This window comes from Myotis nattereri (genome assembly GCF_964212035.1).
Source record: "Myotis nattereri genome assembly, chromosome: 13".
Lineage (NCBI taxonomy): Eukaryota > Metazoa > Chordata > Mammalia > Chiroptera > Vespertilionidae > Myotis > Myotis nattereri.
Window position 1 is genome coordinate 16,278,152 of NC_138088.1, and position 24,788 is coordinate 16,302,939.

Genomic DNA, 24,788 nt, shown 5'->3' on the forward strand with positions numbered 1-24,788 from the left:
AATTAAAAATCCCTGAATGTAGTGATCTCAACAACTGCCTGCAACTCTAAAATGTTATTCAACAGTTAAAAAATTATTACACAACAGTTTTACTAAATTAATTCATGCCTGCCCAGCATGGCTCAGTGGTTGAGCATCAACCTATGAACCAGGAGATCACCGTTCGATTCCTGGTCAAGGCATATGCCGTGGTTGCAGGCTCAATCGCCAGTGAGGGGCGTGCAGGAGGCAGCTGAACAATGATACTCTCATCATTGACGTTTCTATTTCTCTCTCCCTCTCCCTTCCTCTCTGAAATCAATAAAAATATACTTTTAAAAAATAAAATAAATTAATTCATTAGAGACAAGGAATGAATTTTTTTAAATATATTTTATTGATTTTTTCAGAGCGGAAGGGAGAGGGATAGAGAGTTAGAAACATCGATGAGCGAGAAACATCGATCAGCTGCCTCCTGCACACTCCCCACTGGGGATGAGCCCACAGCCAAGGTACATGCCCTTGACCGGAATCGAACCTGGGACCCTTGAGTCCGCAGGCCGCCGCTCTATCCACTGAGCCAAACCCGTTAGGGCAGAGACAAGGAATGAATTTGATTGACTTTTGGTTTTCTATTCTGAAACACAAACTCCAAGTTCAGTTCTTCACTGGTTTTCTTCAGGATGTGTATGTGGAGGAAAGGGATTAGCAGTATATAACCTTACATCAGCACTATTCAAACTATGTTACCAAATGCAAAAATTTCCAGACAAGTGAATGGCTGTTGTGAGAAAGGGAGAGGAGAGGAAGGCCCATCATCGAATCATCTTGGGAAACTGAGGGCTAAGCAATAAATTTCAGAACTTCTCAGGGACTTTAAATCTCAGAACATTATCGGCACCATTAACATCTTAAAGTATACTGTACTTCCTTCTACCTCAGAACATAGGTTAGGAAAAGCCACCTGAAATGAATTTTAACAAGTGTTTTCAATTACTCCTATTATAAACACTTTTTAGTCACTTAGAGGTCCGGGTTTATAAGAACCTGTGTGTAACAAAAGGTTTTCTTCATGAGGAAAGTAAGAGGCCGCATAATATAATGGTTTAAGTGTACAGGCTATGGAACCAAGATGCCTAGGTTTGAATTCTGGCTCTACCACACAATAACTATGTCACTTTGGACAAGTCCTTTTACCACAGGTGCCTCAGATCCCTCCTTTGCAAACTAACAGTGAAAAGAAGTACTTCCTCACAGGCACGTTATCATATTCAGAGCACTTTAAGTAGTGCCTGACTCGCCGTAAGCAATATGTAAATGCTGGCTGTTCTTATTCACTGCTGAAGAAAAGAGCACTGCAATCACTCTGAAAAAGATCACTGCACTGCTCACTGGAGGAGGAATCACATAGCCGTGTGTCTTGGCATTTTTCAGCTGGTAATTTTAATTACCACTTGAATATGGTTTATATTCTGTAACTTCTAGAGTGCTCAGTACAGTGCTTTATATGTTACAAGAACTCAATAGATACCGTGCTGGTTTCATCCAAGTAAATGAGACACCTAGGTGGGGGTGAAGTGGCTGAACTCCAACCTGTGTGCCAGGAGTGAAACACAGCTCCTGGGCTGTGTACTCCTGGCCCAGGTACCTTACCTGGCCTGTCTCTCCACCTGTAAAATCCCACTGATAACAGTACGATCTTTCAGGGTTCATGTAACATTATTTAGTACATATTAAATACTTAGAACATTACCTGGTATATAGGAAAGACTAAGTTAAGAGGATACTAATCTCTCTTCTTGCACGTTTTATGTAGAGCTGTTTATTATGCATATTTACAAGGCACAAGTACATATTTTAACCATGTTCTTTTGCTGTTGTGGTATATCATATCACCTGATATGACAAAAGAGGAAATGAGGCACTTAAATGGTCAAAACACAAATCATGGATTTCAGGAGAGTCAAAGCACTTCTCATAAGATAGATGGTGATATTCTATGATGTCAGATTTTAAAACGACCTAAAAAGTAATGGTCTCAATGATAACAATTCATTGCATTTTGCTCTAAAATCTTTAGAAGCTAGAAAAATACATACAATTTGCACCTGATCAATGTTCTGCAAATTGCCTGCAGGCTTGTGTTCATACCCAAACAAGATTTATTGCTAACCAACATGTCACGTTAAATTGAAATCAAGATGTTACACAATTTTCCAATAAAGAGGTGATTTTATAAGTTGGTATGCTTTGTGAGGATGTAATTGTTGGCATCTTGTTATATTTCAGTAGCTGGTGGAAAATGAGATAAGATGGAAGGTTTACAGAAGGTCAGAGCTCATCAGATGAGAAGATCATCTTTTTTATCAGCTCTAAAAAGCACATTTATAGGCTGATAACTAAACAGTTATTCTTTAACAATTGCAACAGTCAGTATTTCCAAAGCATTCCAACTAACTGCAGCTACTGCAAAAGATTCTACTAAAATACTGTAAAATGAAAGGAAATGGAGGATTCCTAAGGTTAACTGCCTTTGTAAATCTTGATTACTGTTTTCTGAGTGTTTACTAAGACCTGAAAGAATATGCATCCACCTGCATGTTTTTGCCCAACTTTATTACGATACTAGAGGCCCGGTACACAGATTCGTGCATACTGAAAGGAAATTAATTAGAAGAAATATTTTAGAAGCCGGGAATGGACAGTGGGAGGTGGGCCAACTGGAGAGGGACCGCAGGAGGGCTCCAGGGTGTGTTCGGCCCATCTCGCCCAGTCCTGATCTGCCGGCCCCCAGCAGCAAGCTAACCTACCAGTCGGACTATCTGCCCCTGGGTGGTCAGTGCATGTCATAGTGACTGGTCGAACAGTCAATCTAACAGTCAGACACTTAGCATATTAAGCTTTTATTATATAGGATAATTGACATATGCATTGTAAGCATGATATTGTTCTTTTTTAAGTAAGTTTTTACTTTTCAGCCTATCTAGAGTTAAGATTCACATTTAAATAATAGACATAAAATTCTCTAAATGTTGCCCTAGCCAGTTTTGCTCAGTGGATAGAGTATCAGCCCTTGGACTAAAGGCAGTTCTCATAAGTGTGATTCCAATCAAGGGCATGTACCTCAATTGCAGGCTCGATCCCTGCCACTAGACAGGGCACGTGAGGGAGGCAACCAATTGATGTGGCTCTCTAACTCTTCTCTAAAAAAATTAATGGAAAAATCCTCAGGTGAGGTTAACAAAACAAAACAAAATTCTCCAAATGTTCCTTATGTTCCTTAATCTTTAAAATGTCACCAAAGAGCCTATCCTGGTGACTATATATATATATATATATATATATATATATATATATATATATTGTTATATCTTTTCATGCATCTATGGGCATTTTAAATGAAAGATCCTCCTCTACTCTTTAAGTGCACTTCTCAGAAAACATTTTGGATATCCAATCTCCAATTGCTAAAAACTCTCAAGCAATTACTGCCAAATCCATTTTTCAGTTCTTCGACTGGTGAGTAAATAAACACGAAATGGAAGCAGAAGGCAGTCCTGCGTCTGCCCCTATGGAAATGATTCAGGATGCACCATCAGAGCTAGAACTCAGTTCTCTTGACTCCCAGCCTTCAATTAGCATTACTCCCATAAACTGTGATTCATTCCTTTCTAAGCAGACTTAGACAGTGTACACCAAAGCTTCAAAGATTTGCAACCTCCAATGCAAAAAAAAAGAAAAAGATTTAGGTGAGGATACTGAAACCATTGTGTGGCAGGCAAAATATCACTCCCCTTCCCCCTACACACACATACAAATGTCAAGAACCTGTGAATCTGCCGCCTTACAGCTGTGATTAAGTTAAGAACTTTGAGATGGGGAGAGTATCCTGGATGATGTAAGTAGGCCCCATCTAATCACATGAATCATTTAAAAGCTGTCCAGGCCCTGGTCAGAGAAAAATGTGACTACGAAAAACTAGACAGATGCAATGTTGCTGTCTTTGAAGATGGAGGAAAGGGGCCATGAACCAAAGAATGCAGGCAGCCTGTAAAAGCTGGAAAAGGTGAGGAAACATTCTCTCCTAGATTTAAACCCAATGAGCCCCAGGGTGGACATTAGACCACAGAACTATAAGACAATAAATTTGCACTGTTTTAGCCACTTGTTTATGGTAATCTGTTACCGCAGTAAATAGGAAACATACACACCTCAAAGTATCACTGTAGAGCAAGCATGTCAAACTCAAAGGCTAACACGGAGCAAATTAACAAGGTTTAAGTTTATGTGGGCTGCAAAAAATAACAAAAGCTTCAATTTTCATAGAAACGTAGGTTTATTTAGAAAAGTACAGTATAAAAAAAAAAAGAACAAGAGCAATGATAAAATTAATGGTTTCTTCCTGACACCTGGCATCTCTTCTCTGCTACTATCTTTCCTACTTTGGGGGACATCTTGTTCGCAGTGCTTACTTTCAAAATTGACCCAAGGTGAATGTCAGTAATTCTGGATCTGACAGGAGACTTATTTTCTTTCATAATTGTAACTAACTGCTTACACTGGTATATTGGCTGGGCCGCAAAAATATTTGTTGTGGGCCGCGAGTTTGACATGCCTTCTGTATAGATTACTTATTAACTACAAAAGGGAAAAAGGTGCCTTTAGTAAGAGATCTGATGAAAAAGCACCACCAATAACAAGATAACCTGAAAAGATGTATCCTATACGACAACATCATCCGTGCAGTATTCTTGCCAAAATGTTTACCCTGAACCCAATCATGAGGACACAACCAGACAAACACTAATTGTAGAACATCCTACAAGACAATTGGCCTAAATGCTTCAAAAATATGACTGATGAGAAAAGCAAAATAAAGAAGGAAACTGTTTTGTATTAAAGGAGATAGACAACCAAATACAAGAGACAATCAAATGCAATGTGTGACCCTTAACTGGATCTTAGATCAAACAAAAGTTTAAAGTGACATTTTGGAGCCTTTTGGGAAAATATGGACTATTAGATAACTTTCTAGTTTCACTGTTGAATTTCTTACATGAGAAAACAGTATTGTGGTTATATAGGAGAATAATCCTTGATATATAGTTATTATTATAACTTAATATTATGATATCTTAATATCATTGTTTGCTATTTATTTTCAAACAGTTCAGCCACAAATTGAGTATGTGCATGCTTATGTGTAAATATATACACATATAAAAACATATACACATATATCCAGGGAAGAGAAGAAATATGGCAAAATGTTAACAATTGGTGAATCTAGGAGAAAGAAATACAGCACTAATTGTACTACCCTTTCAACTTTTGGACATATTACAATCTTTTAAATTACAAAGTTAGGGGGGGAATATCTTCCTGGCTCCTTCCATCGCCTGCCTTTCCCAGTCTCCTCACATCCTGCCAGCAGCCTAATTAGATGAAATAGCTTATGTTCCTCAAATAGCCCACACTCTTCTACTAGCAGATACTGTTTTGGGCTGCTTTACTCACATCTCAAAGCTCAACAGTTAGGGTTGGGTTTTGATATAAGGTAGAAGCTCCTCCATGGTATTAAAATACCAATTTGGGGAGCAAGTGGATCAAATATCAAACAGGAATCATCATTTGATGTCCTTAATACTGAATTTTAACTTGGGCATTCTTTGCTTCTCTTACTATTGTTTTTCTCTTACCCCATATAATGTTTCCTCTGTTTTTTGAACTTCATCATTCCCATTCATGATCTGAGAGGGTCACAAAGCCTGGCAGTAAACCGTGGACGAAAAACAGGACCAGCCGCATCAGAAACTATTACAGAAACATTCAAGTGCTGCCTCTGGCTCCCAGCCCACATCACTCTGAGTATCACAGGCAGCCCAGACCAAGGCTCACCTTCTTCCTGTAGGCCTCACTGCTTTCCATATGGTAGTGTACCGACATCAAAGAAGATGGAAGAAATTATCTAAATTCACCAGGCTGGTCCCATAGAACTGTGGAAGAGTCATTGATATCTCAATTACCTCTTCTGCAATACCTTTTCCCTGCATGCTAAGATTCTGCAATGCTAGAAAAAGAGGGGGAGGGGTATACTAAACTAACAGATGGAGGATTAAGAACAAAAGACCTCCCTGACAGGGGAAACAAGAGCTAAAATGTTTGTATATATATACCGACAATATACCTACAATAATAGTACAGAGGAACAAAAATTGAACCTGTAAATAAAATTAAGTTGCCCTTCTGAAACACCAGTGTCACTGCAGACAGGAAAAGGCCCAGCATGGTTTCTATGTATGCTTATGCTGTTTCTAATAGAAAGGACACAATCAAGCCAAAACAAACATCTGTTAACCAGTTAAGTTTGTTAATGAAACAAAATTGCAGCTGGTTTTATCAAAGATCAAAAGTGAAGCAAATTAGAGAAAGGATGTATGAACAAAGCTGGTTTCTAAAAAATAATGGCTAAAGAATTCTAAACCCATTTGTCAAATTAACACAAATCCTTCCTGGATTTTACTTAGACCATTGATTAGTATTTATTTTATAGCTTTGTAGAGCCCAGCCTCACAGTTTAAATCGAATTTCACTCACTCCAGAACTTTGTCTATATAGTTCATTTTGCAGATTTTTCAAAATATTACCTTTCATAAAACAAATCCAAAAAGTTACAGTCGACATTAACATCCTGCTAATTAAAAGGTTCACTTAAAAGAAAAAACAACAGTATACATTTTGCAACTCCTGGAGACTTCTTTGGGAAAGTAGTCCAGTCCCAAGCAGCAGCATAATAACAGTGATTAGCATTTCACAATGTGCACTGCCATACCTCCTTGTCTTAATGTATAAAGTCCCCATCACGTGAAGACAATGAGATAAGAGCACCCACATACAAATAAAAACATATTCTTCATGGCCCTTCTAACTCAAAATGTCACAAATTATATAGCTGACTCATTTGCTAACTTTAATTTAGTGAGCTAATTGATGTTTACGTACGTAGAAACATTAATAGATTGCAGAGATCAAAGTACCTGAGAAGACGCAGATTCACATTTTACATACTGGTGTAACTAGAGAAGAACAGTTTCCATCAAATCTACTGTAGTCTAATGTGCAGGCCAAGAAAATTAAGTTTATAAACAAAACAAAAAGTCATAAATGTTACTACAACTTAAGTTTGCTATTGCAATGATAAAACAATCACATTTTCTCATGTATCCCTCATACATTATTACATGCAAAGTTAAAATACATAAAAAGAACACACTTTCATTCTAAGAAACATTAAATGTACTATTTATGAAATAAATTTTTAAAGAATCAACATCTTTGCCACCCCAAATCCAATCAGAATAAACTAGCAAATAGCACTTAACTGTTACATAACGTCAAAGCTATATAGTAGAGATGTTCTTAGTGCTGAAAGTATAACAAATACAGCTGCAGTAATCAGGCATACAGAATACAAGAGTAAATTCCTGAAAATATCCAAAATTAGTCAGGAAACCATATCCTTCACATCCTTAATGCTTGGAAGAAAATACCATTAGGAAATCAGAAAATACTGATCTATGTCATTCATGTCAGGCTCACATGCTGTAGAAAAGACAGCTGGAAGTATCAAATACAGCTAAGATCTAAAGAATAAAAAAGAATATTTAACACTCATTTTAAGAGTAAAAAATTCTCTGATATTGTTTCCCCCTTAACCTGAAGCCTATTTCATTAGAACTCTAGACAAGTCCCATCTTGATAAAAGCTCTAAAGTGGAACAAGCTGTCATGCCCCGGAGTGCAATAGAAAGACCCATTCACTCTTCATTCTATCTTTCATTTATCCCAACTAACTAGTTTGAGACAATCCAAGTGCTCTCTCAACAATACCTCAACAACTAGTACTAACTGCTCACAAAAGTTGTCCTCAGATCTCTAATTTCGAAGAACTTCAGAAGATTAATTAACAATATGAACTACAGTCTTTTTCCTGCCCTGATCCTGGAACAGCAAGTTTTGATTCATCTATTCTTTCACATTATAAAAGGTTTCTGTCTGACTTTACTCATTCTATAGCTGACTTTCATCCATACCAATTCCAAAATTCAGGTTATATGGAAGAGCATATTTTGTAACATTTAGAGCTTTATCCAACTTTCAGTTGAATACACTTAGCTAAGCATTTTTTGAGAAATGTGACATCTGCAATACAAAGGAGACAAATTCAAAGGAAAACTAGGAAGGACAACAGAGAGGAGGACATTTGGACTCTACATAATTAGCAGATAAAAAATACACATACTTCTGCCAAAAAAGAGGCAGACTTGTCTGAGACTATGAACGATTCCCCTAGGGCTGAGAGACTTCTGGAAGCCTGCCCCATCTAGAACAATGTGGACAAGTGAATGTTGCTTCACAAAGGACAGGCGATTGATTGGAAAAGTCCCAGAGAGATGAGGAGGGTCCTCTAGGCAAAGATAATAGGCCGGGAGATTAGAGAACAGAATGGAGAAAAGTGAAGAAAAGAATTTCTAAAAATAAAGTTCTTTAACTTATGACATTTATACAACGCAAGAAACTGATGTATGATGTACATTAATATTCTATTTATGTAAATACTTCATACTAGTATCACTGCCAAAAACCCCTAACAAAATATCTCCCTAAACGGGGAGGGGGGGGGGGGGGACGACAACTAGAATAAATTGAACAAGCCAAGACCATACTTCTGATCATGTGTGCTCCTTTTAAAACTCATTTTCTCATTGACAGCATAACTGTTTTGTAGTTATATTTGACTATTTTTGTAAGATTCTAATAGTCATTTCATTGCTTAAAAAAAAAAAAAATCAAAGCCCTACCTGATATTAGAAGAGCTCCCTTTCCAACCATGTAGCCCAGAATGAGGGGTCCCAGATATTATGTACTATACTAGAAATATACCAAGATTTGGTCCTTAATAAGTTTAGGAAGTTATTCCCAATAAAGTGAAATACCAAGGACTCTGTTTAAAATTGAACTAAGCTGATTTTATAAAAATGCTAAAGCCCAAATGTTAAAAGGAATCTTAATGCTACAAAGTCTGTGGTGATAACCGAAGTCTCTCTGAGAATATTTGACTTTCCAAAGTCCTCATAATCTGACCTAATTGAGCTTTACCACTTTTAATGAGAAACACTAATACTATACTTTAGGAGTTCCCTCACCAAGTCAAAGATAAAGTGTTATCTTCAGTGGTTTAATTCATTTCCATACCACCTCACCAAAGAGAGCGTTCTTAAATAAATACAAAGAAGTCATGCTAAGAAGCCAGTGAGGCAATATCCAATTTGAATTCTAGACTATCAGAAGATGTGCAATTACATTTCAGAAAGGAAAGGAGCCCTTCTATTTTAACTTGCATTGTACTCTTCCTAGCAGACATGCATAGGAATGATGATGTTAAATCTAATTAGACACAGATTTACTGTTTTCCCTACTGCTTTCCCATATTGCTAATATTATAAATAGTATGTGCTTTAAAAACTGTAATAGGTTCATTGCAACTACCAAATTTAAAATGCCAGAAACCTATTTGTTGGGGGAAAATGGCTTCTAGTAGCTGCAGAACTTGGAAGAGATACTTTTACTGTTAATGAAAGGTCACTACTGTGGACCAACAGACAGCCCAGCAGTAAAGAGGTCTGGAGTCAGACTGGCTGTTAGAATCTTGGCTTCACCTCTCATCCGCTCTATGAGTGACCTTGGACAAATTACGTAGGCTTTGAGCCTCAGTTTTTCATCTGTCCAGTAAGGATTAAAACCTATAGCCCTCACAGTTATTGTGATAGGAGATAATAAATGCACAGCACCTGGAATAGTACCAGCATTTAACCCTTAAGAATTTTTAGTTACTATTTTTACTATTTTCTAATTTTATTTTTTTACAGTTAAATGAAACTGCTCAGCAAAAGTAACTAGAATAACAGCTTCTTTGAAAGACATCAGTTGACTAAACTGTAATTGAGATTACTTTCTCTCTGTACAAACAGTTGCTATTTATATCAGAAATGTCCTCCCACAATGCAAACTCTACAGACTACTAGCACAAGAACAGCGATAATCTGTCTTTCAAATATATTTTTAAAAGCCCCATATACAAGAAACTACAGTACAACTAATAGAGATCCAAGTTCAGCAGCTGAAGCAAGAAAAATATTAGCATTAGTTTCTTTTAGGTAAGAAACTCAAAATATTTTCTACAGTACAAAAACTGTCCACATTAGCTATTTGATATTTTGGATCCCTCTGAGAATCTGATAAAAACTACAGACCCCTGCCCTGGCCGGTGTGGCTCAGTGGATAGAGCATCGGCCTGCGGACTGAAGGGTCCCAGGTTCGATTCCGGTCAAGGGCACAGGCCAGGGTTGTGGGCTCGACCCCCAGTGGGGGGCTTGCAGGAGGCAGCCGATCGATGATTCTCATCACTGATGTTTCTATCTCTCTCTCTCCCTCTCCCTTCCTCTCTGTAATCAATAAGAAAAATATTTTTAAAAAATAATACATAATATATAAAAATATATTTTAAAAAAACACAAAAAACAACAACTCTAGACCCTGACCCTAGAAAAACATGTGGATAAACATAACTGTTCCATTTCAGGGTATTAGTGGTATACCTTCCCCATACTCATTCATGGACCCAGGTTAAGAATTTCTATTACACTTACTTAGCAAGTTTACATGGTTTTAAATATTTACCACTAGCAATCTCAAAGGGCAATTGTGATGCAGTTTTTATTATGCTATTGTAATACACAACACAAACAATATAATACATTGTGGCCAAAATGACTTGACCTGATTTTCACTTATTTGTGTGTGTGTTTTTTAAGAACTAGGTTATAATTACTGAATACAACTGATCTCCAAATCTCATCAAGCAAAAATTCTAGGACACATTTTCTCAGCTTTCCTTATTATATGATGGTACCAACTGGACAATTTAAAGATCAGCATCACAAAAAAAGCAGTAACAATTGCATGCTAAGCAATAAATTGCTCTCAATCCGAGACACTTTCAGACATGAATTTTCCTTTAGACTAAAAATACTTCAGTACAGATGCTGTAAAAAAAAAAAAAAAAGTACGATAAGGTTACCAAGAAATGGTGGGCAAGGTGAAAGAGAAGGAAAGGGACTGTGGAAAATTTGAAGTCATTTCTCTATCACAAGTAAAAATATCCTCTGGATCACAAAATTATTGAAACATATTAAATTGCCTAAAGCTGCCTGAATTAGTCCACATACCTGATCATTATAAAACCTTAATATACCTTAGGGTGATGTATATATTTTAAAACCAAAGAGATTCAAATCCATCAAGAAATGGCTCTATATTCCCTTGAGGAATCTCCTCAAGGGATAAGCTTTTATAAAAATATCTAATGAGAAACAGAAGTGCTTAGTGTGGCTGTGTCAGACACAGGAATTAGGATTTGAGTCACTTGCTGTAATTTTTTTAAACAAGTGTTATTTAAAAGAAAATTCCCTAGGTTTACTTCTTTCTTTATGTCCACATTCTGTCACAAAGAACTGAGAGTTGGTTACACAAACACAAATACCAGCAAAGGGTAAAATAAATGTTGAGGAAAACTAATAAAATAAAAATATAGTTAAGATATAAACTCTAGGGTTCATATTGGTCCATGGAAAGGCAAACCACCTGGTCCTGCCCAGTTTCTAGAGCTGGGTCCCTATCAGCTTAAAGCACTGAGGGCAGCAAGGTCAATCATAAGGGTTGGCAGTATCCAAAGAGAAAAAATACCCACCAGGAGCACAATGTTTCCTAACAGTACTATTTCCATCACTTCTAAAAATGTCGTTAACATTTACAGCCACCCTTTCTATCCAATGGTTAAAGTTTTATAAGATGTAACGTCAACTGATATAAATGCATCCACTTGCCCAAAGGGCAGACAACAAGCCTGAAAACTGGAGGGCCTGGATTATTATAGACAATTTTGCTATTGCTCTATTTTGGTTTATTTTGGGGAGTAATTTCAGTTGCTTTGAAACAAAACAAAGAAAAATCCCACTCAATCAAAGAGCAGGAGTATAGCAGTAACTAAGAAGAAATCTGCCATATATGTATAAATACTACAGAAATAACATAAGGCCCAGAGAAACCAAAGAGTAAAGAAACTTTATGAGACAAAATTTTCATTTTCAATCTCTAAGAAGAAGGCAATAATAAATGACTTCAAATTGAAATAGGCGGGACTTAGGTCACATATTAAAACAATTCTAGGAATGCATACACTATCAGTATTAAAATAATTGGTCTATAAATTCTTCTTCTCTGAAAATAATAAGAGGAAAATGTCAATTATGCCTCAATAAAGCCAAAACTAAAGATAAATAATAAATAATAAATAATAAAAAGAGAAAAATATACAGTGGCCTTTCTTAGGTTTTTTAAAAATATATATGATCCTGCCTTGAGGAAGGAGGATTAAAGTTATCTATCCTGGTCCCTTCAAGAGCTCACCAGTTAGCAGGTTAGCAATTAGAGTTTAAAAAACAAATCACAGCCCGGCTGTGGTGGCTCAGTGGATTGAGCGTCGTCCCATGGACCAAGAGGTCCCAGGTTCGACTCCCAGCAGGGCACATGCCCGGGTTGCGGGCTTGATCCCCAGTAGGGGGTGTGCAGGAGGCAGCAAATCAATGAATCTCTCTCATCATTCATGTTTCTATATCTCTCCCTCTCCCTTCCTCTCTGAAATAAATAAAAACATATTTTTTAAAAAAACACACATCACAAAATCACCACATTAAATTCTTAAACAACCAACAAGAAAGCCCTCAATACATTGTAAAACAATACAGAACACTTATATTGTAAGACAGTATATACATTTTAAAATATAAAAGCCTGCTCTAAGGCAAAACATTCAAACTTGACTCAGAACTTTTGTCCTTAAAAAATTTAACTGAAACTATACAAGTTGAACGGGCAATATGTAGAATGCATTAACATTCTCTCTTCACTTACCTGGTCTTTCTCATGGGGTAGAAGGCTGACAGGTGGAAGCGAGGATGGGAAAGCACTGGGGTATTTGGGAGCCCCTTTGCCATCTGAGCTTCCATAATTGACCCTGTACTGCGGTCCATCTTTCAGTAACCTCCCATTGTTCACTGCGCGTTTGGCCCCCAGCCGCAGCCGCTGCTGAAAGGCTGGGTTGTTGGTGGTGCTTGTGAGATCACTTTGATTTCTGAGATACTTCTCTATGTTCTTCAGGGAGGAGCCGTTTGGCTCCTCAAGTCCTTCAATTGCTCTCCTTAAAAGTTTGTTCCAATCCACATTGCGAAGATCATTACATGGTCCTCTAGACCCCTTGGCTGACTTGGGAAAAGTGCCTGGTTTAGCTGCTGAGAAGCGCCCAGGGTTGTCTGGGTCCTTGTAGGAGGCAAGGCCTTTGTTGGTGACCTTGAGAACGGAGCCATCCTGAACGCTGAGCTCGAGCTGCTCGGAGACCGTCTTCTTATCCAGCCCGTGGGAGGTGCTGACCGCATGGCAGATTCGCTCTTCAGACGGCCTTTGCTTTTGCTTTTTTATTTTCTGTATAGCTTCAAGAATCCACTCTGTGTAAAGTGGGTTTGCAAGTTTTACCATGGTTGACAAATGACTTCTTCAATACAAGAGTTACCCATAGAGGTTCTCCTTGTATTTAACAGAACTTGCACATTTAAAAGTCATTTACAATTCAACAAACGGGTAGAGTACTCCAAAACATATTAAGCAACATCTTACAAACATCCATCCTTAATTGATTAAAAAGAGGACCAACAGGCAATGTTGATAGATGTCTTATTTAACCAACAGGAAAGACTGCATTCGGGCGAAAAACATCTTTATGTAGGAAGTCAAGACCTTGAAGGATAAAAAGGGGGGAAGGCTCTTAATAAAGAACTTCTGAAAATAAATTAAAAGACTCTTTAGTATGACTTTTTCCAATGCAAAATGATCCCAAAAGTAATAACAGGAAAGTATTATCTAACAAAGTCTCAGTGACTATATTTTCCAACCAGAAATTGGGTCTCAGTCTGAGAAATAATTTTCTTTTTTTTGGAATTTTTCACTTATTATTTAATGAGGTCACTTACGGGGCATTTAAGAGATCACATCTAAGTTATATATTTAATGGATAACCTTTATTGAAAGTAATAAAAATACATGAAAGTGGTTCAAGATATATGTCTATCATAATCATAAAATCAACATCAAAGAATGTCTATGATACAAAAAATCTGATGGAAGTACATTAAACTTACTTTAAGAAATCTTACACTTAAAAAAAAGCAATAATCCTGATTCTTCTATTTCAGCTAGATATTCTATTTTTCAAGCCTCACACATAAGAAAATTTCGCCCAGCTGGTGTGGCTCAGTAGTGGAATGTCAGCCCATAAACCAGGAGGTCACAGTTCAATTCCTGGACAGGGCATATGCCTGGGTTGCAGGCTCGGTCCCCAGTAGGGGATGTGCAGGAGGAAGCCAATCAATGATTCTCTCTCATCATTGATGTTTCTAGTTCTCTATCCCCTCCCTTCCTCTCTCTAAAGTCAATAAAAAAAATAATAATACAGTAGCATAACCCTTTATCTTTTAAATAATGTAGCATTCTAAGTATCTTACTACCCAGTTAACTCATGAAACTGTCCAATAAAAGGAAGGATCATACAAATCTGACTGCAGGGAAACAGTGGTATGTATTGCTCTCTGAGTTCCTCCTGGTGTACAAAAATCACCCTGAACCTCTAATCTGGTATTAAGTACACCTGCAAAGATCTCCTGGCCTAGGAGTTGGGTCAAATCTGGCCTCTATCTTACTTCTGCACTGATAATATCCACATGTTAACTCTTTTTATAGTTCTAAGTTTAAGACTGTGCTCACATATAACTTGTCATTTAATCTCTAGGATAACTCTGGGTTCAGGGGAAGATGGAGCTGAGGTTCAGGGGAAGATGGGGCTCACTCAAGGTAATAGTCAATAGTAAACTTAAGGTTCAAATGCCACATTCTAACATCTAAGTCCAGCACAACCTTCACCTGAGCCGTAACTGCCCGCTCCAGCTAGTTCTGCCTCTGCAGTCAGGCCAATGTTATGAGTGCCAGCTACACCAATGTCTAGCAGAGAAACCCTGGGAAAGTGACTTCAGTTGCAGTCACTTTATTTTTAGGGCACTAATAATATATCCCTCACAGAATTATTGAGAGAACTAAGTGAACACATTACTTAATATTCAATATATAGTCATCACTTCCACCAAATGCGATGTCTACACACTGAAAAATGTCTCATAAAATACAAAATTAAAGTTTTAATGTACCTAAAAAAGATTTAGTGTGCCTAAAAAAAAAGGAAATTAATGTTTTCCTCAAAACTTTATCCAGATATCCTGGAAAATATAACATTTGCTCTCAAAGATTCTGTTGCTGAAAACAGTTGGGCCAGTGACCTATACTTATTTAGTCAGCTTGAAAGAGACACTTGAAAAAGGATTGTCTTCACAAAAAATCTGATGGAAGTACATTAAACTTACTTTAAGAAATCTTAAAGCTTAAAAAAAAAAGCAATAATCCTGATTCTTCTATTTCAGCTAGATATTCTATTTCTTAAGCCTCACACATAAGAAAATTTCGCCCAGCTGGTGTGGCTCAGTAGTGGAATGTCAGCCCATAAACCAGGAGGTCACAGTTCGATTCCTGGACAGGGCATATGCCTAGGTTGCAGGCTAAGTGGTTGGAGCATCAGTCCAAGAACCTAAGAGTTGTGGGTTCGATTCCTAGTCAAGGGCACGTATCTAGGATGCAGGTTCAATCCCCTGGCCAGTCCGGCCACATGCGAGGCAATCAATCAGTGTGTCTCTCTCACATCAATGTTTCTCTCCCCTCCCACTTCTCCCTCCCTTCCACTCTCTCTAAAAATCAGTAGGAAAAAAATATTCTCAGGTGAGGAGTTAAAAAAAAAAACACAACTGTCCTCTTTGCAATCAGTAAACAGTATGTTCACTCCATTTCCCCCCTCAGCTTCAGAAACTTGTAGCTGAAGGAACCTTCGAGGTCATCCAGGTCCCTTGTTTAATATCCCTTGTTTAATATCCCTTGTTTAATATCCTAACACATGGGCCATAAGTCTCAAAATACTTCCGGTACTTGAAATTTGTCACTTTTTTCAAAAAATATATTTTTATTGATTTCAGAGAGGAAGGGAGAGATAGAAACATCAATGATGTGAGAGAATCATTAATCGGCTGCTTCCTGCACACCCCCTATAGGGGATCAAGCCTGCAACCTGGGCATGTGCCTTTGGCTAGAATCAAACCTGGGACCCTTCAGTCCACAGGTGGACACTCTATCCACTGAGCCAAACCATTTAGGCCGAGAATTTGTCACTTTTTGAGGCAGCTCACGCCACTGAACGGATCTAACTGTAACATATTTCTTATTCAAAGGGGCCAAATTCTGCCTCACCATAATTTCTAACATACTAGTCCTACTGTCCCTGGAACAATCTCAAGAAATTCTTATTAGTTCTTTAATAAGACAGGATTTCTAATGTTTGAACACTGAAAACCACTGCAATCAAACCCCATTCTACCTCCAGCCCCACTTTAGACCATTCATATCCCAGTGCCTGAACACCTCCACATACCACATGGTTTCCAAGCACCTCCTTCTTTACTGCTCACTGGCAGTCTGGGCATTATCCAATTATAAATGCAATCCAAGGTTACGTGAACTTTCTTAGCAGCCGTGCCACACACTGGCTATGCTAAGCATGCAGTCCAACTAAAAATCTCAAATCTTCTTTCAAAAATGCTCTCAAGCTGAATCTCCATGCCCTTTTTTGTGCAAAATTAAATGCTGAGATTTAAATTTCACTATAGTTCAAGTTAATCTTATTGGTTTGAGGCTATCTTCCAACCTATTAAAGACTGCTTTGCTTGATTCTGTCATCTGTCATCTGCATGTCCTTCTGTGTCATTATATAAATCTTTGACAAAAATGTTAAGACTTGTAACATGGTGCATTTAAGAATGCAATCATAGTGCAATCATTTTCACGATAGAACACAAGAATCGTTCTGTGTTAGGAAGTTTAGAACAGGAAGCTGACCTTTCCAAAGTAAAATGGTTTGGGGCAAAATTTCATTAGAAGACATTTTACTGTGTCCAAGTAATTATTTCATCTTTCATCATTTATTCAAGATGAATCAACTAATTTAATTTGATTCCACAAAATACAAATGCAGAAAGCAGGAAAAGAGACCACAGAAAAGTATCCAATACTGCAAAGTTGCTTTCAGGCATCTTGATTACACAAGCAGATGAGCATACATTTTTAAAACAAAACGTATTTCATAACTAATAAATGCCCTAAATATACCTTCATGACAAGCTGTTACCACAGTCCTTACCCACAATCAAAAGAATCATTCATATCTATTACCAACACATTTCACTAAGACTGACTTTTTATATCTTAAAAATATAATAAGGGAAAATACCAGAATTGGGACTCCGAATGTTTTAATAGTCCATGACAAAAAAAGAAGATTGTCCAGATCTTCAGGCAAATCTGCCAAAAGAAAAAAAGTAAATGTTAATTTGGGCACAAGGACAGCCCTTAAATTCAGCAACCAGCTAAGACTCTCCTCGCTATTCAATACACACAGCTGCAGTGAGTTAAGTAATTAGTACACTACCTTTGGTGATGCATTCACTCTTTCACATCACTAACAAGTATTTAAGAACAGAGGATTCAGGACAGGAAAGAAGTCCTAAAGCAAGTGACTAAAAAGGTAAATTTTGCTCTTCTTTAAAGTCACACCTGTTCTCCAAATGTTAAAAATCAGGTATGTGATAGGGAATAATCTCATCAAGGAAGGAAAAAAAATTCTATTACTCTAACAGCCAGGCAGGTATAACGTTTTTTTCCTCTGGGGAAAAAAATATAAAAGAATCAAACATTGTTTAAAAGTCAGTATTAACTTTCCCAGGCAATTTTCACTATTTGTCCCAAAGGTCACCTGGCATCTTGGCACTGATTGGTATCAAGATCAGGCCTATTACCTGCACCTAAGAGGGATGTACAAGTTTTCACGATAGTAAGGATGTGTTTACACAGGTCATATTTTAGGACAGTATTGATCATTTTTACTTCAAAGACAAAAAATAAATTTAAAACAACACTGTGAATAACTGCATCTTATACAAACAACCAAGGAACCTTAGGTCCCCCTTACCCCTCCCCCAGCCACATATACACACCCGGCTCCTCAATTTAATCTCAAAATTAGCTCTCATCTGACACCAACCAACAGAGTTAATTACGCAGAAGCAGATGTAACTCAGCAGCTCTTCGCTACAAGCAGAATCAGTGTTTTTTTAACACACACATAGCTAGGAGAGGAGCAAAATCAGAAGTCTCTTATCTGTAGCCAATTCTTGACTAAACACATGTATATTATCCACTTTGTATATTATCCACGGGAAATTTTTTAATTTTAGGCTGGTTTGTTTGATTCCACTGGCCCCACTGTAAATTGGTATACCCTAAGAGAATAGATTGAAAATCAATTTAAGTCTAAGCAGTATCTAACTAGAAAGACAAATCCATAGCAAAGAAAATGCATAATTCATTCAAAAGCCAAATAGAAATGCTTTTTTTCCCTCCTGATCTGGAATTACCCGTACCACTTCTCTTTTTCAGAGCACTAGGATTTGTTTTATATGCACTATCAGTGCAACCCTAAAAATCATTATTCTCTTTTCATTGTATTGTATAAAAACTTGAAAGTTGGACTAAAAGGCTATCAAAACAGGACTGAATCATTTCAAATTAATTTTAGAGACTCCTGCTACATCAAATTAAATTATTCTACTTTCTGAGGTTTTGAATCTCTTTATTTTTAACTACAAAATAATATCAGTAAATTATATGGTTGTATCATACAATCATAATAAAACACTTTGCATCACTCATTACAAACTATTCTAAACAGATCTAGAGAAATGCTTAATCCAACACTGAGTTTTTGGCTTCATTAGTGTTATATAAATATCAGCACTGTTCAGAAATATTCATGTCAACGTAAGAGGAGTCAAAATACCCTGGATCATAAGTATTATGTGAAGCTTCCTCCAAGCTTTTACTAAAGCTGTGTGTTGTTTCAAAAATCAATGTCATAACACTGGAGTCATGAGATTATAGATGAGCCAAAAACAGTGGTAGAAAAAAATAAAGATTAATAATAGAGTTTACTCTTTTGTCATCTAGAGTTTTACTTGCTAAGTTATTTTTAGCTCTCACTTTTATATGCTCCTGGAATTTTTCATGGCCTATTATGTAACTGAACAAGGATCCACAAATCTTAACAGTATCTTCTGAAACGGAACATAACACTGCTTAAGGGAAGGGACATGAACTTCTTTTCTTCTATAACCATCCAGAACAGACTTTTGGCAGAGCTGCTCAAAATAGTCTCCTCGGTTAACAAATATCTGCTGTCTGACAACATCCAACATCATCCATATGGTGATATTTGTTAACTTTCAAGTCCTGGATGCAACTATGTTCCCTAAAATTACTGCTTGAGGCCCAAAACATAGGAATTGGGCGGTAAGATTATAAATACTAATCAAAGAGAGATCAACCAAAGCACTTATATGCAAGCATATGGGCCTAACCAATGGACACAGACAACAGGGGGGTGAGGGCATGAGTGGGGGGATAGGGGGTAACGTGGGGATAAGGGCACATATGTAATATCTTAATCAATAAAAAATTAAAAAAAATACTAATCAAAGAACAACCAACAAATACTTAACCCTTTGAGTGCCAACCAATATCCTAGCAACTATGCTAAAATTGTCAAGGCATTTTTGCTGATTTTACAGCAGTTTAGGAAAAAAATTATGAATCGCAAGTAAATGAAGTTACATATTCAAAAACTTAAGGAAACCTTTACTACACTGACATATTTAGCAATATCAGCATCACTAATAAAAGCAGACTTAGAACTGGACGCCATTTCGAAGCTTTGATAGAGCTCCCGGCACTTTTGGCGAAAGACAAGAGGAGCGCGATCGCACTCCCCGGCACTCTAGGGGTTAATGGAGGTGGTGTTCTTCGATGGTAGGTGCTATGGGTTAAGAGGCAATTAAGCACTCTTTGGTGGTGCCTCAAAAAGTTAAACATGAAATTACCATATGGCCCCACCATTACACTTCTAGGTATATACCCCAAAGAAATTAAAGTAGGTACTCAAATAGAAAACATCTACAAATTCCTGACAGCACTAGTCACAATAGCCAAAAATCCAAAACAGCTCAATGTCCACCAACCAAAGAATGGATCAACAAAATGTGGTATCTATCCTTACACTGGACTATTATTCAGTCATAAAAAGGAATGAATGCATGGAGGAGGCAACCAATCCATGTTTCTCTTTCTCTCTTTCTCTCTCTTCCCGCCCTCCTCCCCTTCCTTCTCTCTGTGGTCAATTTAAAAAAAAAAGAATGAGGTACTCATGCATGCTACAATGTACAATGTGGATGAACCTCAAAAACATCTTGTGGCCCTGGTCAATATAACTTGGTTGGTTAAGTGTTGTCCCACGCATCAAAAGGTTGCCAGTTCCATTCCTGGTCAGGACACATACCCAGGCTGTGGGTTCGATCCTGGTTGGGGCAGGTGCAGGAGGCAACCAGTTGATGTTTCTCAGTCACCTTGATGTCCGCCCCCCTGCTTCCTCTCTCTCTAAAATAAATACATATTTTTTTAAAAATTAAAAACATGTTGTGAAAGAAGCCAGACACAACAGGTTACATTCATTCTATCATTCATTCTATCATTCTATTTACATGACACATCCAGAATAGATAAATATATAGACAGAACATGGATTGGTGGGGCCTGTGGCGGCGAGGGGTATTTTGGATTGATGAAAATGTTTTGGAACTAGGTAGAGGTGGTGGCCACATACACTGTGAATATACTAAATGTCACTGAATTGTTCACTTTAAACTGGTTAGTTTTATGTTATCTGAATTTTGCCTCAATAAATTATTTTTTTTGAAAGAAACAAAGCACTAAACTATAATAATACCAACCATTTTTTGACAAGTACTATGGGCCCGGCACTTTACACAGATTATCTGTAAACCTTAAAACAACCCTGTAGGGTAGCCAAAGAAAAACTGAGACCTGATCTGGTCAAGACCTCAGACCACTAAATCAAGAAGGATTTTAATTCAGATGTTAACACCAAAACATTTCCCCTCCCTCCACTGGTTTTCAAACTGGGCTCCCTGGATCTCTTGTGAAAAAGTGCCTTGAATATCACCTGCCCCTTGTGTGTTAAACACTAGGTCCACCACCCGCTTGCACCAAAAAAAGCACCTCCACCTTAACTGCTCCATATATAAGATTCACTTAAAAGAAAGGTTTCCCCTGATTACAGAAGAAAAGAAGTCTGGAAAAAACTGTGACTATACCTTGCGTAATGTGGACAGGTAGAACAACCCTTGGATGGATGGGCCTTAACTGAACCTTGAAGAACTTGGACCACTGCCTGGTCTCTTCACCCAAATTCAAATCCTTAGAAGCCATACTGTTCTTTGTCTAACAGGAAAGCTTTTTGCTTTCTTACTATTTTGGCATTCATTTTCTATTTTGCATTATGCTTATTTGTGTACTGACCTCTTCTCCCTTACTAGATTATAACATTCTTAAGAACAGGATTCAGTTGGGCCGGAGTGGCTCAGTGGTTGAGCTTCGACCCATGAACCAGGAACCCAAGGTTCAATTCCTGGTCAGAGCCCATGCCTGAGTTATAGGCTCAATCCCCAGTAGGGGGCATGCAGGGGGCAGCTGATTAATGATTCTCTCTCTTATCATTGATTTTTCTAACCCTCCCTCTGAAATCAATAAAAAACATTAAAAAAATAAATAAAAACAGGATTCAGCCTGGCTTATGTGCTCAATGGTTAAAGCGTTGGCCTGCACACCACCGGGTCTCCGGTTCGAAATCCATCAAAGGTACATACCTGGATTGCAGGTTCTTCCCAGCCCTGATTGGGGCACACGCAGGAGGCAACCAATCAATGTGTCTTTCTGACATTGATGTTTCTCTCTCTTTCTTCCACCTTTCCCTCGCTTCCACTCACTCTAAAATTCAATGGAAAAAATATCCTCTGGTGAGGATTAACAAAACAACAGGATTCATGGATTTCCCGAGACCACAACTTGAACATAAGAGGGGTTTAATTTCTATTTGTTAAATGAATGCATCAGTGAATGAATGAAGGTAATCTAGAAAGCACCGAAGCTGAGAATGAGCAGTCAGACAAAGTGACACCAAGTCCATGTGCATGGCTAGAGAGTGTGTGTTAAAGAGGAATAAGAAATAAAGTTGAGCCCTGACCGGTTTGGCTCAGTGGATAGAGCGTCAGCCTGCGGACTGAAGGGTCCCAGGTTCGATTCTGGTCAAGGGCATGTACCTTGGTTGTGGGCAGGTAGGGGGTGTGCAGGAGGCGGCTGATCAATGTTTCTCTCTCATCAATGTTTCTAACTCTCTATCCCTCTCCCTTCCTCTCTGTAAAAAAATCAATAATAAAATATATATATATATATATATATATATATATATATATATATTTTAGAAATAAAGTTGGCTGTGACAAAAGCAAGGCTGAGACATGTGAACATGACAGATGAAGTAATGGGAAGCCACTGCAGGAATAGTGACCCTATAAGACATAGTGGAGCCCGGGCCGGTTTGGCTCAGTGGATAGAGCGTCGGCCTGCAGACCAAAGGTTCCCAAGTTCGATTCAGGTCAAGGGCACATACCTTGGTTGCAGGGCCCTCCCCAGCCTGGGCCCTGGTTGGGGTTCGTTCAGAAGGCAACTAATTGATGTGTTTCTCTCACACTGATATTTCTCTCTGTCTTTCTCTCTCTTTTCCACTCTCTAAAACAGTGGTTCTCAACCTTCTGGCCCTTTAAATACAGTTCCTCATGTTGTGACCCAACCATAAAATTATTTTCGTTGCTACTTCATAACTGTAATGTTGCTACTATTATAAATCGTAATGTAAATATCTGATATGCAGGATGGTCTTAGACGACCCCTGTGAAAGGGTCGTTTGACCACCAAAGGGGTCGCGACCCACAGGCTGAGAACCGCTGCTCTAAAAGCTCACACATACACTCGAACTCGTGCACGCACACATTGTTAAATGTTTGAATCACTCTGGGAACAGTATCCATCCAGTACAGGTTGGAGGCAAGGATGACTGAAGGGACAAACAAAAGCAATGGAGTATTTCATTTCTCTAAACATCGATCTGGTTCAACTTATATTTATTTATCTAACTAAGCAGCAAGCCCAGAGTAAGTACTCGATACATGTTAGTTTAAATGAATATTTAATTCCCCATCTTTTTAGAATACTACTACTAAATTCTTTCTCACTACTCATTAACATAGAGAGATTTTAATTCTTAAGCTAATAATGTTTTCCAAGGATTTCTAAGAGGCTAAATCACCATGAAAATTATCTTTTCAACTAATATTATATTAATTAGAAGTTTAATTTTTCATGCCATGCTCTCCTAGTTGACAATATCCTTGTTATGTCATTAAACTATAATTGTGTAAATCTGCTTCAACAAACAATAACTGAACCATCAATAAATTATTATGGCTTCCATAATCCCTCGCAAAGATTAGTTTCAACATCATCATCATCAATTAGTAGAGACATGTCCCAAATCTCCTGGTGAAGCCCATGAATTGGGTTTGCACAGTCACCCCTGCACTGAAGTGCTCAATAGTTTCAGTCTGTAAACTTTAATCACACTGCAAAGAGCCTCGTAGGAAATCTGATCCCTTGTAAAACAGGATTTTGGAGACAAGATGCAAAGTCACTTGAAGTCGTCGGGCCTTTGGAGCCAGGATACACTGATTAGTAATGATGTATATAACTAAGCACTTTCACTTAGAAATAATCAACTGAATTTAGAGTGTCTTTTTCTTGGCCTTTAAAATTTTTCTATTCAATCCTAGATTTCTTCCTGATTACAGATTAGCTTCAGCGTATTTTAATGACAAGAAAAAAATCGAACATCTAAATTTGTAAAAGATTATCTTGAAAACACAGACCACTTAACTTTATCACTTTATGTCTTCAAACAGGGTATCCAGGGTAGCCTGGAAACAAAGTAGGGTTCCCCTCTGAGAATCTCAAGAAAATTAAAGATCTATTTTTTTAAATGAATACTTGTACATACAGACATTTGCATACAAATTCAAGGGCCTTCAGAGAAACCTCTATTGCCCATCCAAGGACCCCTTAAGGTCCACTGTCTGCTCCAACTTTACCTATTCTAAATTTTATTTTTTATACACAGAAGTCAATAATTTTATCTCGTTTCACAATAATTGTCTCTATATGCTTTAGTTAGGATGATGTTAAAAGTAATGTTATTCTCATCATTTTGAGATATTATCAAATAGGCTTCTGAAATCTTATTCAATAAGGTGTGCTATGATGGGATGTATGTAGAGTAGCCGTGGGCAAACTACGGCCCGCGGGCCAGATCCGGCCCGTTTGAAATGAATAAAACTTAAAAAAAAAAAAAAAAAAGACCATACCCTTTTATGTAATGATGTTTACTTTGAATTTATATTAGTTCACACAAACACTCCATCCATGCTTTTATTCCGGCCCTCCGGTCCAGTTTAAGAACCCATTGTGGCCCTC

At 37.7% G+C, this 24,788-nt stretch overlaps 1 protein-coding gene across 1 annotated transcript in view; it reads right to left on the minus strand.

Moving 5' to 3' along the window:
* The window catches only part of KAT6B (lysine acetyltransferase 6B), a 179,651-nt gene that overhangs the window by 150,704 nt on the left and 4,159 nt on the right, over positions 1–24,788 (minus strand). Inside the window, exons 2-3 of the mRNA XM_081105245.1 lie at positions 17,530–17,600; positions 13,011–13,889 (exon numbers count right to left, since the gene is read on the minus strand). Of these exons, the coding sequence (XP_080961371.1) occupies positions 13,011–13,631 (621 nt within the window). The 5' untranslated portion in view covers positions 13,632–13,889; positions 17,530–17,600. The remainder of the gene's footprint in view (positions 1–13,010; positions 13,890–17,529; positions 17,601–24,788) is intronic.